This window comes from Rutidosis leptorrhynchoides, chromosome 4 (genome assembly GCF_046630445.1).
Source record: "Rutidosis leptorrhynchoides isolate AG116_Rl617_1_P2 chromosome 4, CSIRO_AGI_Rlap_v1, whole genome shotgun sequence".
Classification (NCBI taxonomy): Eukaryota; Viridiplantae; Streptophyta; class Magnoliopsida; order Asterales; family Asteraceae; genus Rutidosis; species Rutidosis leptorrhynchoides.
The window spans coordinates 614,454,549-614,469,392 of NC_092336.1; the positions used below are offsets into that span (position 1 = coordinate 614,454,549).

General features: G+C 30.6%; 1 protein-coding gene across 1 annotated transcript; it reads right to left on the minus strand.

The window, feature by feature from the left end:
- Positions 1–1,809: 1,809 nt before the first annotated feature.
- Positions 1,810–3,934, minus strand: LOC139904076 (protein CHLOROPLAST IMPORT APPARATUS 2). Its single transcript, XM_071886010.1, has 3 exons — positions 2,601–3,934; positions 2,227–2,382; positions 1,810–2,019 (listed from the first exon to the last, which is right to left on the minus strand). The coding sequence occupies exons 1-3, from the start codon at positions 3,606–3,608 to the stop codon at positions 1,978–1,980; spliced, it is 1,206 nt and encodes a 401-aa protein (XP_071742111.1). The 5' UTR covers positions 3,609–3,934; the 3' UTR covers positions 1,810–1,977.
- Between the last annotated feature and the right edge of the window lie 10,910 nt (positions 3,935–14,844).

Below are 14,844 nucleotides of genomic sequence, written 5' to 3' on the forward strand. Positions count from 1 at the left end.
TATATATGAAGAAATACGATCCAAATTTAACAAATAAACAACATATGTTTTTTAAGAATATGATCATCATTGAGGGTATATTTATCAAAATATTAGTTATAAATGAAGGAAAATATCCCACCATCAAAAATAAAAAATATTAAAAATTTAACGCAGTAAAAATGTGAAAGGATTATGTATTAATTTAATAAAATATTAAATAATAATTAATTAAGAGTAATTATAGTGATATATATATATATATATATATATATATATATATATATATATATATATATATATATATATATATATATAATATGCCTATATATTTAAGTATTTCAGATGAATTAAAGTTCATCAATGAGTTACTAATTTTTCATCTATTTTCAATCCAATAAACATCCATACTTATTATTCATCCGTGTAGATTATTCACATCCTATTTAAATGAATTAGATCAGATGGATATCATCGGATCTGAATTATCAGATGTTATTTATCATCCCTAGTTGTAACGTATAACTTAAATATTCTTCAGCCGTAACTTGTGTATATATACAAATATATGATCTAATGTCAAAAAATAAATGACACACATGTTAGATTATGATCATCTTTAAGGATACACTGATCAAAATATTAGTTCAATATGAAGGTAAATATCTCATCATTAAGAATAAACAATATAAAAAAATTAATTCAATAAAAGTGTGAAAGGATTTTGTATAAATTTTAAGAAATATTATATATAACTCAGACTGATTATGGTTATATATTTATATTTGTATATTATATGTTTATATATTTAAGCATTTAAAGTGAATTCGGGTTCATCCATGAGTTATAAATTGTTATTCATAGTTTATTCAATAAACATCCATATCCATATTCATATTCATATTTATATTCATATTCAATATCCATATCCCATAAACATTCATTTCAATATTCATCTATTTAGATCATTCGTATCCGTTTTAAACGGATCAAATTGTGTTAATATCCATTGAATCGTATGTTATTTGTCATCTCAACTCTTAACCACCCTACATAAGTTATATGAAGTATATAATAAGTTATACATCATAGCAAGAACAATAGCCTGCGATAAGTGGATTGCATCAGGTGACTTTTGAATGTTTGACCACGTACCTGAAAGGGATAAATTATGATGGATGAGTCCATCTACTCGAACCATGAATGGCTATAGTCGCTTTCGCCCAACAAGCATTTCTGTTCAAAGAAAACTACAATCGCCACTTACACATAAGCGCTTGATTTAAGGAGGAAAGACTATTAACTCCGAGAACTCCATGATTTAAAGGATTCATCACTGAACGCCAGCTTACTCAATGGATTTTTTGGATCAAATTCCTTCCCTCCAAAGAAGAAGTTATCTCGGATTGATTTGAGCTTTTTAATAACCTGCTTTCGGAGCTTTGAAAAGAGAAACGAAATACGTCTCGAGAGCTCCCAAAACATATTTGATTATATATTGTAAATTGGATTTATCAAAATTATGAGAGAAAATATCACCACCTTTTATAATATTTATAATATGATATGACATTAGATATGAATCAATGCCATTATTTTTTTATTCTCTATAATGTTGTCCTCTCTTCGTCTAATTGGTCCACCTAATTATGTAAACATAATTCTATAAAATTTTTGTAATTGTAATATTTGCTCAACAAATATTTTGGACACCGAAGACAAAATACATAGATATATCTCTGATAGAGTGCTACATAACTGATCAAATGATTATCTTTTATTAATTCAAATAGAAGAGCAAAATAAATAAACAAAAATATAAAAATGAATCTAAATAGCAAAATTGTATTTTATCCTCTCTTCTATGCAACTCAACATCACTAATTGATTATTGTACCAAAACAAAAGAATAAAAGGGTTGAAATGATAGAAAAGGAAGTAAAGGGAATGATAGAAAGTTAACAGAAGATGGAGGGGGTAAAGCGAAATTGTAAGTTCTCATTGTTCCTCATAAGTGGGAGACCTTCTAACAAATCGCCCCTGCAAAAACACAATTTGTGACAGTTTTAATATTTGAATTTAACAATTCATTTATGACAATACTTTAACAATTGTAAGTATCTTTCTTTATTCTTTATAATGATAACTCTAAAATCTATTATCGAAATTTATGAAAATGGAATATCAAAAATGAATCTCAAATATCATAAAAGACGAACGATTTAAAAGGGTAAATAGAAAATAGACCTTAGATCTAGGTCGTTGATCAGCATTGACCTTTCTAACATGATATCTAATCTTTTTAGAGAACAACCTCGAGCGCTTCTTCTCCTTATAACGAATAACACTAGCCTCTCTCAACCCTCCATTCTCCGAAAATAAGTCTATTTGAGCCAATCTTGCCTGCCAATTTATGATACAAGAAATATTATAATCGATAGTTCGTGTACTTATTTAAGTATATACTTATTATACATTATACAATATACAACTATATAAACATCTTTTCACTTTATATTATCCTTGTTACAAAAATTACACTGCAAGCATACTATAAGTCCCTTATTTGAATGAAATCAAAAATAACATTACACATCATCACGTGTTATAAAAATACTTACATGAATGTCTTTACCCGGAGACTCTGACCCTGAAATTTCCTCCGGCAACGGCGACCCTTTATCCGACCAAGCACTCAAAACGTTGTCATGATTCAATTTCAGTAGCAATCGAGGCCCGTTTCCATGACCCGAAATCTCCTCCTTAACAACTGGTTTCCTAGATTCGGGTTTCAACTTCATTAACTCCTCCACTTTCTTCTTCTTTTCAATTGGAGCTTTCTTCAATTTTATCGATGCCGGCGACGAAATGTTCATCATATTGATCTCTGGATTGGTCCACCAATTACCATCATCTACATTCCTCAATGCCTTCACACCATTTCTTAATCCTAACCCAAAATTAAACTCTAAATTCCCCCCAAATCCCAACCCCAATGGGTACCCATAACAAGTATTATGATTAAAATCATAATTAAACCCTAAACAAGATTTTTCATTTAAAATTTCATCATTTTCCACTACTGAATTAAAATTAGAATTAGAATTTGAATTCCCCAAGATACTATCAATCCCCTTTTCAATTTCTTCATCAAGAATCGACTCAGTATCAAAATCATCTTCATATCCTTCACTTAATTCCATTGAATTACAACTAGAGCTATAATTCCATCTCCCACTGAGTTCAATTTCTCTTGATTTCGCCTTAATTGGCCTTTCGGTTACCGAAAACGGTAAGAGCAATTTGGGTGGCTCATTGAAGAGATAAGTATGTTTATTTGGAAACTTTGAATGATTATTGTTTTTCTTGGTGATTGAAAAAATGTTGGGGCAAGCGGTAGATAGAAGAGCAGCTGCTTCATTGTAGGTTTGATTGGGTCGTTTTCGTTGGGTTCGAGGTTTTCGAGTGGAGACAGTCAATGGTGAATTACTTGATTCAGAAAGTGTTGAAGATGGAGAAGATGAATGTGAATTTGAGGTTCTACTTGAAGTATTTGATGTGGATTTAACTATATTTTCAAGATCAAATCCATATGCTCTTCCTGTACCTCCTCTTAAACAAGATGACATCTTTATGATTTCAAGAAACCCAACTCAATCACAATATTCACTTGCTCAAATTTTCAAGATTATATATAGAAAATAGAAAAACCCATCAAAACCCAGAATTGAATTATGAAATTTTGGATTCAAGAGTTCAAGAATAAAAAAGTTAGCACCTTTTACAAGAAAAACTAAAAGCCGAATATATTCAAGAACTTACTACAACTATCTATTTTAATAAATTTATATGGAAAACTTAAATAAAATGTAAAAAAAAAAAAAAAAAAAATGAGAAACCCAAATTCAAAATTCATTAGAACTGTTGAATATGAAGTAAAAATAGTGGAATCCTAAAACCCTAAAAAGGGCTTATATTTTTGTATGAACAAATGATGGGTTCCTGTGTAACATAAGGAAGAATCCAAATGAAAGAAGATACAAGGATTCTTTTATTTTTATAAAATCCAGAAAACGTTATAAAATCAACATTGAATTTACTGAACTAGTATGCAGAAAATGTGTTGTTGGGTGTAAGAAACTTTGTACTTGTAAGCATTTAGCCAAATTAGGAAAGTAAGCAGTTAACAAGATTGAATGCGCACAAATCCCGAAACTTAAGTAACAATTGAATATCAAATATCAAAATTCACATCAAGTTTAAATGGACATCCAAGAAATATAAAGATACAGAATAGAGTCACGGGTGTTTGGAGAAAATGATAAAAAGCGATACAAATCCGCTTGTTATTTTTCCTCAGGGGTAGTATAGTAATTTCACATAAATCTCTATAAAAATTGGGATTGGGTAAGCATGGGTTGCGCAATGGTGAGGGAAAGAAAAAACAGGGGAAGAGATTAGGTTATAGAGTGGCTCATGGTTTGGACCACTCTAGTGTGCTGTGCGTATGCTTGCTTTTGTTTAAGTAGTACGGAGTACATCTTAATTTCTTTCATCTCAATTACGTAGTATTTATTTTATTCTTTTCTACATTTTACTAAAATACCCTTCTAGTAAAGATATCGCTTTCAAGTCAAGTAACCGTTCAATACAATACATTAAATCACACTATCAACAACCCTAAAAATTATCATTAGCAAATTCTTAACTTAATTAATTAGTTGTTCCAAGAATGCCCAAGATCTCAAAATATTTAACATATTCAATTTTAATGAGTCGCTACATCACGTACATTTTGTCAAGAAACGTGAGAAGTTCAAGATCAAAATTCATTATTGATCAAAAAGGTTCACGAAACTGATCAAGAATTTCTATGCAGACGGTTTGTAGCTTCATGTTTGAGGGCATGTTTATTGCGGTCTTAGGTGATTCATGATTTGCAATAGTTTATTTATTTATTTATTTTTTTGAACAGCGATTGAGATCACCCGAGAGGGACTAAACCACCCATTGCGATCATCTTCCGTTTCGATTATGCCGATGCAGCGATAATAAACCCGTCCCCTAAAGGAGGCAGACCACCAACCGCTGGACCACGTCACAACTTCTCATGATTTGCAATAGTCTCGTGTAAGTTTGATTGGTTGCCCTATATTTCGTCCTTTGGGTTAGTTTAGTTTTTGTTTTTGGGTTTTTTGATTGGCTTCAATTAGTTTGTTTGTTGTCCTTCTTCATTTTTCGTTTGTTTTGACCCGTTTGAAGGGTCGAGTTTGTAGTTCATGTTGTTTATATATAAAGTTATCGTTTTTTGGATAGAAAAAGTCATTAATGAAAAAAAATGTTTAACCAATCAAATCTGTAACAAATATACTACGGAGTAATACGTAACAAATTGTTGATACGTACATTAACTTTGATCGTGTATCTTGCATCCCATCAGGTATATTAATAGATTCGTAAGATTATGAGATTGAAGGTGTATATCTAAGATATCTTTCTGTTAATTCAAAGTTTCTTGTTGAGACATCATGAAAAGTTTTAATGAATTTTGTACCTTTTGTTTTTGAAACAAATAATTAACATGTTGCACAAAATGATGAAAAGGGCTTTCGCACATGAACAAAAAGTGTTAAAATTTTTGTCAAAAGTGTGAAAAGTCGCATTGTCCAATAGCATGTCGATCAGGTATTTGTAACATGGTAAATATAACTTTAAACAAATATATATTTGTATTTCGTAACATTAAATATTCACATTCTCTTTTTAATAAGTGTTTAAAAATGTTTATCACGATTTTCACATGTAATGGCAACATACTATACATACTACATGCCTTAAGTAATAATCGTAAGAGTTTTTTTTTTTTTTTTCGTAGAATATATTCGATTTGCGAGTAAGACATGGTGAGTTTTACAGAGTAATAGTTTATGTAAAAAAAATTAAAATTAAAAATTAAAAGAAAAGGAAGTTGTGAGTGGGCAATCATGTGCAGATGAAAAAATGATACATTTTAGGATAGGGAGTTGATCCGTACACCACTTATTTTTTGTCATACACCACCAAACTACAATCTTTGACTATTTTACCCTTCTAACTCAAGGCTCTTTTCCCTAAATTAATTATGAGAAAGGGTAAAATAGTCCAAAATTAAATTTTAGTGATGTATGATAAAAAGTAAGTGGCGTACGTATCAGCTCCCTCCCTTTAGGATAACGTGATTCAAAAGGAAATTTAGGTACATGTCAACCCATGCTAAACCCAATAAAGGACTATATTATCTGCTGATATGGCAAACCCTGACTGGCTGAGGTAGATTTCTTATGATGACTTGAATAATATGTGTGGCAGATGGGTGTAATACGTTGCCATCATTACGTTCATTGGCATCTGATTACAACTCATTTCTCTTTTATTTATTTTTGTATGTGTTATATTTCAGTAGGCTTATAACTACCTTTAGTGGCCTGGTTCAATATATTCAAATTGAAAGAACCAATAAAAGAGAGATGTGTTGTAGAAGATATAGGAGAGAAAGAGGTTGAAGAGGTGTGATGTATTTAATGTATATGTGTGTTTTTGTAACTTACATTATGCACATATATATAGTACAAATTTTACTATCCATATTTGACTAATTACCATCCATATTTAACTACTAAATTTACAACACTCCCCCTTGAATGGTAATTTTTTTAAAGAGCAATTAATACTGTCTCGTTAAAAACCTTGCTAAAGAAAACCCAGTGGGATAAAACTTTAGCTAAGGGAAAAAGAGTGCAGCATAGAGTTGACTCCCCCTCAAGTAGACAACGCTGAGTCGTCACATCTTTTGAACTTGCCTCATGCCAATATTGTGAACGTATGTTTTGAAAACAGCGATTGACAGTGCTTTGGTATAAAGATCAGCAGAGTTGTTGATTGAACGTATCTCATTTTAATCTGGTTGTCTTTTACGAGATCTTGAGTATATGAGAAGAATCTGAGGTTTTCATCTGAAACTGTATCATCTAAATCTTTTATGTACAAGTTTGACCCATGTGATTTGTCTACAGTCTCCTTCATGGTTTGCTCAAACTGTTGTTTCAATTCCTATTCCCTTTCAGTCTTTTTCTGAGCCTTACCAATATACCATTCTTTTCCATCAAACTTATGACCGTTAAGACCGTTTATAGCTTTAGCGCCTCGTCAGCATTTATGTTTTGTTCTGTCATTTTTGATACTCTTCTTTCATTTGTACTATGTAAGCTGTATTATCTTCATAGATAGTTGTTGGGCTTTTATAGCGTTCTAGTCCACAAGAATCAATAATGATTTGTATCATTGATCTTAACTAAAATCATTCCCGAGTAGCTTCATGTAACGCAATCACTTCGGCATGATTTGATGATGTTGCAACAAGTGTTTGTTTTGAGAACGTCATGATATTGCGGTGCCTCCATTTAGGAATACATATCCAGTTTGAGATTTAGCTTTATGTAGATCAGATAAATAATCTGCATCTGTATAACCAAACAAATCTTGTTTCGAGTTGTTAGAATAAAATAATTATAAATCAGTAGTTCCCCGAAGGTATCAAACTATTTGTTTGATCCCATTCCAATGTCTTTTGGTAGGGGCTGAGCTGAACCTTGTCAATAAATTAACTGCAAAAAAAAATGTCAGATCTTGTATAATTTGTAAGATACATAAGAGCCCCAATTGCACTAAAATATGGAACTTCTGAACCAAGAAGATCTTCATGATCTTCTAGAGGATGAAATGGATTAGTATCAATATTAAGATCTAACAACCATATGAGTACTTAATGGTTTTTGTCTTGTCCATATTAAAATATTTTAAAATCTTTTCGGTATAAGTTGTTTGATGTATAAGTAAGTTATTAGTTATATGCTCAATATGTAAATCAACGTAATACTTGATTTTTTTTTTTAAAATCTTTCTTTAGAAGTTGAATGGCTTCATAGATTTCTTTATTTAAGATAATTGATATAAACATCTATGATCACATATCCGAACATTGTTTTTATAAAACACACGTGCAAATAAGTTTATATGTATACCCTTTTCTTATCAAGTAATAATTTAATCGATTATACCACATACGTCCCGATTATATAAACCCATTTAGAAATCTTTGTGATTTTATGGAATATATTCCCTTGTGTTTTGCATTAGATGCTTATGATACCTTAACCCTTCAGGTATATTCATATATATATCACTATTAAGTGATCCATACAGATAAGTAGTAACAACATCCATGAGATGCATTTAAATAACTACCAGGTTGATTAAGTATCTAATAAGTAATTGTATTCATTATAGGAGGATAAGTTTTTCTCCTAATTCATTTCTGGTCTTTGTGGGAAATCTTGAGTTACAAGTCTAGTTTTGCCTTGTAACTTCATTTGCACATTTCTTTTCGGATAAAAATTCATTTGTATCCCATTGTTTCACATCTTTAAAAGTGATAACGATTGATCCAAAAACTTTTCTTTTATTGAGCGATTCTAATTCAGCTCGTATTGCTCCTTTCCGTTGAGTTCAATCACGTCTATTTTGATATTCAATGACAGATTTTGGTTTCAGATCATCATCTTTATTCATGATGTCATTGTAACATTATATGAAAATATCTCATCAAGATTTTTCATTTCATTTCAGTTTCATAATATTGCATAATTTATTGCAATTTATGTATTTACATTTATCAATATCCTCTGCAGAAGGAGTATTGATTTGTGGTTCTTCTTGAACACTTTCTTTTACCTCATTATCAGCTGATTTTCCTTTTCGAGGATTTTTATCTTTGGAACCAATTGGTCTCCCACGTTTCTGCCGTAGCAAAGACTCATGAGTGACATTATTGCTAGCTTTTGTAATTTCAATTCTAGCTGAAGCATTTACTGCTGGTATATATGATTTAGTCACTTATTTTTTGTATCTTTAAATGCATAAAGTAATTAATTTGCAAGTTCTTGCATATGCATTATATTTGAACTTTCTTTTCGCATTCTTTTGTGCAATGATCAATATTCCTTAATTGATGTTCACACCATGAAACATCATTTTATTTATATTTCATTTCTCCCCCTAATATAGGGAACAATGTTTCATTAAAGTGACAATCGACAAAACTTGCTGTAAAAACATCACCCGTCATGGGTTCAATATATCTTATGATTGAAGATGTTTCATATCTAACATATATTTCAATCCTTCTTTGAGGAACCATTTGTTGTGGTTGTTCAATTAAAAATACACTGCACAACCAAATGTTCTAAGATGGAAAATATTTGGTCTCCACCAAAATTAAGTTGGTAATGGAGAATATTTATAACTTGCACTTGATTTAATGCGAATTAATGTCACATCATGTAAATTTACATGTCCCCATATAAATATTGAGAGTTTTGTACTCATTTCTAATTGTCTAGTTATTAGCTGTAAGCGTTTATCTATTGATTCAGCTAAACCAATTTTGTGTATGCACATGAGCAACTGGATGTTCAACAACAATCCTTGTAGACATATAATAATCATTAAAAGCTTGAGATGTTAACTCACCAGCATTATCAAGTCTCATCCTTTTAATGGTGTAATCAGAATAATGTGTTCTTAATTTAATAATTTGTGCAAGAAACTTTGCAAATGCCATATTACGGCTTGATAACACACAAACATGAGACCATGCGTTAGATGCGTCTATTAGAAAAATGGTCCACATGATGGATGAATTGGTCCATATATATACCCTTGAATTCTTTCAAGAAACATTGGTGATTATTTCTCAATGTGCTTTTCATTAATCGCCATATGTGCTTTTCATTAATCACCATATGTGTTTTTCGTTAATCACCATATGTGTTTTTCATCATATATCATTTTCACCATATGCGCTTTTAATCATATGTGATGCGCTTTTCGTCATATGCACTTTTCATTATATGCGCTTTTAATTATATGCGCTGCGCTTTTCATCATATGCGCTTTTTATCATATGCGCTTTTAATCCTATGCGTTTTTCGGTGCTACATAGATATTTCTCATTTTCGATTATCATTGACTGATAATCATATCCATTATGATATGTATCAGAGAAACTTAACAAATTTCTCTTTGATTTGGGAGAAAACAGGACATTTTTTACCAAAAAATTCGTACCATTTGGTAATATGAAATTTTGCCTTTTTCGTTCCTTATATCAAGTTTGCAAGAGCTGATATAGTATTTATAATTCCTTCATTTGATTTAAATCAATGAAATATTTCTTAGATTTGATCATAGTGTGTATGTTACTACTATCTGCAATACATAGGTCTTTACCATTTAATTGATGTTGTATTTCAGCAGGATTCATACTAAAACTTCAAATAAGATAAACAAATAATGAGTTATATTTCAGCAAGATAATCAAATTATATTACCTGCAAACAAGTTATAATCTGAAGTACATAAAAGATAACACTTAATAAAACATATGCGTTATGGTCTAAAACCATTTATTTATGAGTGATACATTAAAAAAAAACTAGGCATCTTAGAAAATTCAAACCATTCAAGTCTCAAGGTAGCTCAGGGTTAATTTAATCAAGATTTGTCAACAGATTCACTCTCGTTTTGTTTTCTTTTGGGACTTATTTGTAGAGCTAAACAAGATGTTCATGTATTCAAGAAATACTAGACTGATGATCCACATTACCAGATCATTAATAAGAATCTCCGAAATTCTTATAAGAGCGTCTACTAATATCTTTAATTTTATTCTTTCATGGATCACCGTTATTTTTTTTTTTTTTTTTTTTTGATAATTAATATCGTATCTATCTTTGAGTATTTTCCATAATACACTTGGATTTTCGATCATATAATATGTAGATTCTAAGGACTCGTCAATATGTTTGCTAAGAAAAATACTTACTATTGCTTTCTCTTGTTCGGAATAATTGTTATTTTCATTCAGGGTTTCTAAAATACCGTTTGATTCAAGATGTTTTTCTACATTCATAACCCATGTTAAGTAGTTGTTCCCACTTGTTCTAAATGAGCAAATTTAAGCCTTTTCAAATTCGACATTTTCTATTATCAAAAAGATGAATAACATAAATTATAATCATAATCAACTTCTATTCATAGACAAATAATAAAATGAAATTAGAATCATTTTAAATTCATAAGTAGCAAACAACAGAATAATGGTATGATTACAAATAATAAAACCACAAGGGCAGGATAGAATATAGGTTCACCCGGTGGTATATTAGCAACAATGATGATAGTTAATATGACCAATACAATAGGAAAAATCATCCTTGTGTGAATCATTTTTACAAAAACTTTTTGAGAGTAGTAATCTGAAAAATGAAGATTGATTTGTGAAAATGTGAAAACGGAGATGTTTATTTTATATTTGAAAAATATAGTTGTTGTAACGTCGTCAGTTGACGTTAACAACCGTTATGTATATATGACCGTTGTAACGTCGTTAGTTGACGTTAACGAATAAAGTCACTATATCAAAACGCGTATGAGTAATATAAAGGACAAGATTTTTTTTTCTTATTTTAACTTTTAAGATTTACTTTTAATAAAAATACAAACTACTTTTTCTTATTTTAACTTTTAAGATTTACTTTTAATAAAAATACAAACTACTTTTCTTATTTTAACTTTTAAGATTTACTTTTAATAAAAATACAAACTACTTTTCTTATTTTAACTTTTAAGATTTACTTTTAATAAAAATATAAACTACTTTTTCTTATTTTAACTTTTAAGATTTACTTTTAATAAAAATACAAACTACTTTTTCTTATTTTAACTTTTAAGATTTACTTTTAATAAAAATACAAACTACTTTTTCTTATTTTAACTTTTAAGATTTATTTTTAATAAAAATACAAACTATTTTTTCTTATTTTAACTTTTACGATTTACTTTTAAGAATAAATATTAGTATGCATGAAATAAATAATGATTAATTGCATAAGTAATCATAAATATTAGATAACATATAAAGACCCCATCGTATTCGTATTGATCAGAATTAATCTCGACCCATGGTACCGTGTTGTCAAATGACGTGTTGCGTACATAAAGTACCGTGTTGTCAAATGACGTGTTGCGTACAATCATGCGGTCTTATTAACATAAATATAAATGTTAGTGAAGTTAATAAGAGTTAGATTACAGAAAATATAATTCAGGCGGTATAACCGACCATATATAACTTAAATAACATAAATATAAATGTTAGTGAAGTTAATAAAAGTTAGATTACAGAAATATAATTCAGGCGGTATAACTGACCATATATAACTTAAATAACATAAATATAAATGTTAGTGAAGTTAATAAAAGTTAGATTACAGAAATATAATTCAGGCGGTATAACCGACCATATATAACTTAAATAACATAAATATAAATGTTAGTGAAGTTAATAAAAGTTAGATTACAGAAATATAATTCAGGCGGTATAACCGACCATATATAACTTAAATAACATAAATATAAATGTTAGTGAAGTTAATAAAAGTTAGATAATTTCTTACCTTGATTAGTGACGTGTGCTTGCTTAGATAAACCTTGATTATACGGAGCACTTCGTGCTGATAACGTGTTATATTTCAGTAGGCTTATAACTACCTTTAGTGGCCTGGTTCAATATATTCAAATTGAAAGAACCAATAAAAGAGAGATGTGTTGTAGAAGATATAGGAGAGAAAGAGGTTGAAGAGGTGTGATGTATTTAATGTATATGTGTGTTTTTGTAACTTACATTATGCACATATATATAGTACAAATTTTACTATCCATATTTGACTAATTACCATCCATATTTAACTACTAAATTTACAACAGTATGGATAGATTATGGATTATTACATTTTTTACGAAAAACATATTACTGTATTACATTTTTTTACAAAAAAACATGAAACTAAATTAAATTAAATTGAAAAGATCTCAAAAGTTACTCCCTCCGTCTCATATTAATAGTCCGGTATTTTATTTTGAGACGTCTTATATTAATAGTCCACTTCCATAAATAGAGAAAAATAAAAAGCTTAAGTTCTATTATGTTCTTAATGTATGTTGATAAGATTAAAAGAAAAATAAAGATAAGGGTAAAATTGAAAAGTAAACAGAAAGTACGGTACATTTATGACATTTCCTTAAACTGTGTGTTTTTTTTATCTGTGGACTATTAATATGGAACGAATGGAGTATTAAAGTGAGTCACACACGACAATGTCTGATTAATAGATCTTACGATCCTATTGACATATCTGTTGAATTAAATCCATACACTCCATTAACACAAAAACAATTGAAAACCAACTATCGAAACAACCGCTGAAACTCTCCTAATAACTAGTATATCCCTAAAACGAATTCAAAAATGTCTTCAAAGACCCAAAAACAACTAAGAAACCAATTGCAATTTGCAACCAAACGACAACAACCACCGCAAAACGCGACAAAACTCGAACCAAGAATCATCCGAACTACGTCTAACAAATGAGAAATTCGCGATCACAAACTCGTGTAAAACCCTCGGAAACAAAACTTGGTGAGTAAATCTGATCAAATTTAAATATCGCCACTAGAATGAAGCAAATATATGGATACATGAAAAGAGTTCTTGAGACTCACGAGTAACAACCAAAAGTAACATCGCGTCAAAAGAGGTAGCGTCCAGGAGGATAGGCAACGGCTGCAGGCAAAGAGCGCTCAAAGGAGATTAATAACAAATCAGCACTGAACACAGAGGAAAATTGTAGTGGGATTAAAAGTACAAACATAAAATCTACCATAATCGAAATCAAAACAACAAAAAACTAGCCTTTGAATTAAACACCATCCATTTATACAAAAACCAAACTCTGAATGAACCACTGGCCACTAACCCAAACACCATACATTGGAACAAACACCAACCTTGAAACCAAATACTAATCCTTTGAAAATCCACGTATGTGAAGGTTTGACCAAAACAATAAATACTCTTGAACTTGTCGGCATAGCCCAACGGTTCTCTCCATGTACTTTGTGTCATGGGATAGGGAGAGGTCATGGGTTCGATCCTTAGGGATGACATGATTTTCTTTAAACCAATTGAACACCAATAATGGTGGTATATATTGACCCTATATGGAGGTTTTACCGGATTCGTTCACGGACCTCTACCCGAAACACTTCTCGAGTGTATGTGTTCCTTTGTATCGTCGATCGGGTTCAAGTTTCCGCCCGAACGTGTGTGTTACGTGTAAATGATTAGGTTCGTTGATATAAGGTAGGAAACGAACACTATCCAAGTCAATTCCTCTTTTATCCAACTTTATCCTTACCGTTCATCCTTTTTGTAACGCCCACCATAAGAAATTCTTGACCTTTTTGGGAACTAAGTTGTTTTGAATTGTTTCCTCCCAGGTATTACCATTTCCGAGCGATTTTAAATCAAGAATGGAGGATACTTTTTTAAACGTTAATTTCCCGTTTGTTGATAGATTGCATTTCCATCTATATTACACATTATAACCAAAGGTGAAAGCCTTAATTAACCTTTGAAGCTGATCTAAATCATCAAGGGTACGTCCAGTCGGAGCTTTAGATCAAACCCACTTAAATTTAACCGAAGAAGCAGCATCAGTATGTGTACGAACAGTAGCGGAAATAGCTTGTTGACCTGGTCTTGATGGACGAAGCAGCAACAGATGAAGCAGCTTAACCTGATGCAGTTGATGGACGAAGCAAAGCAGCAACAACAACATGCTCAGGTGTAGCAGTTTCAGCGATAACAGAAGCATTAACAAAAGCAGGTTCCACTCGATCACGGACAACGGCATTCAGGTTAGATTC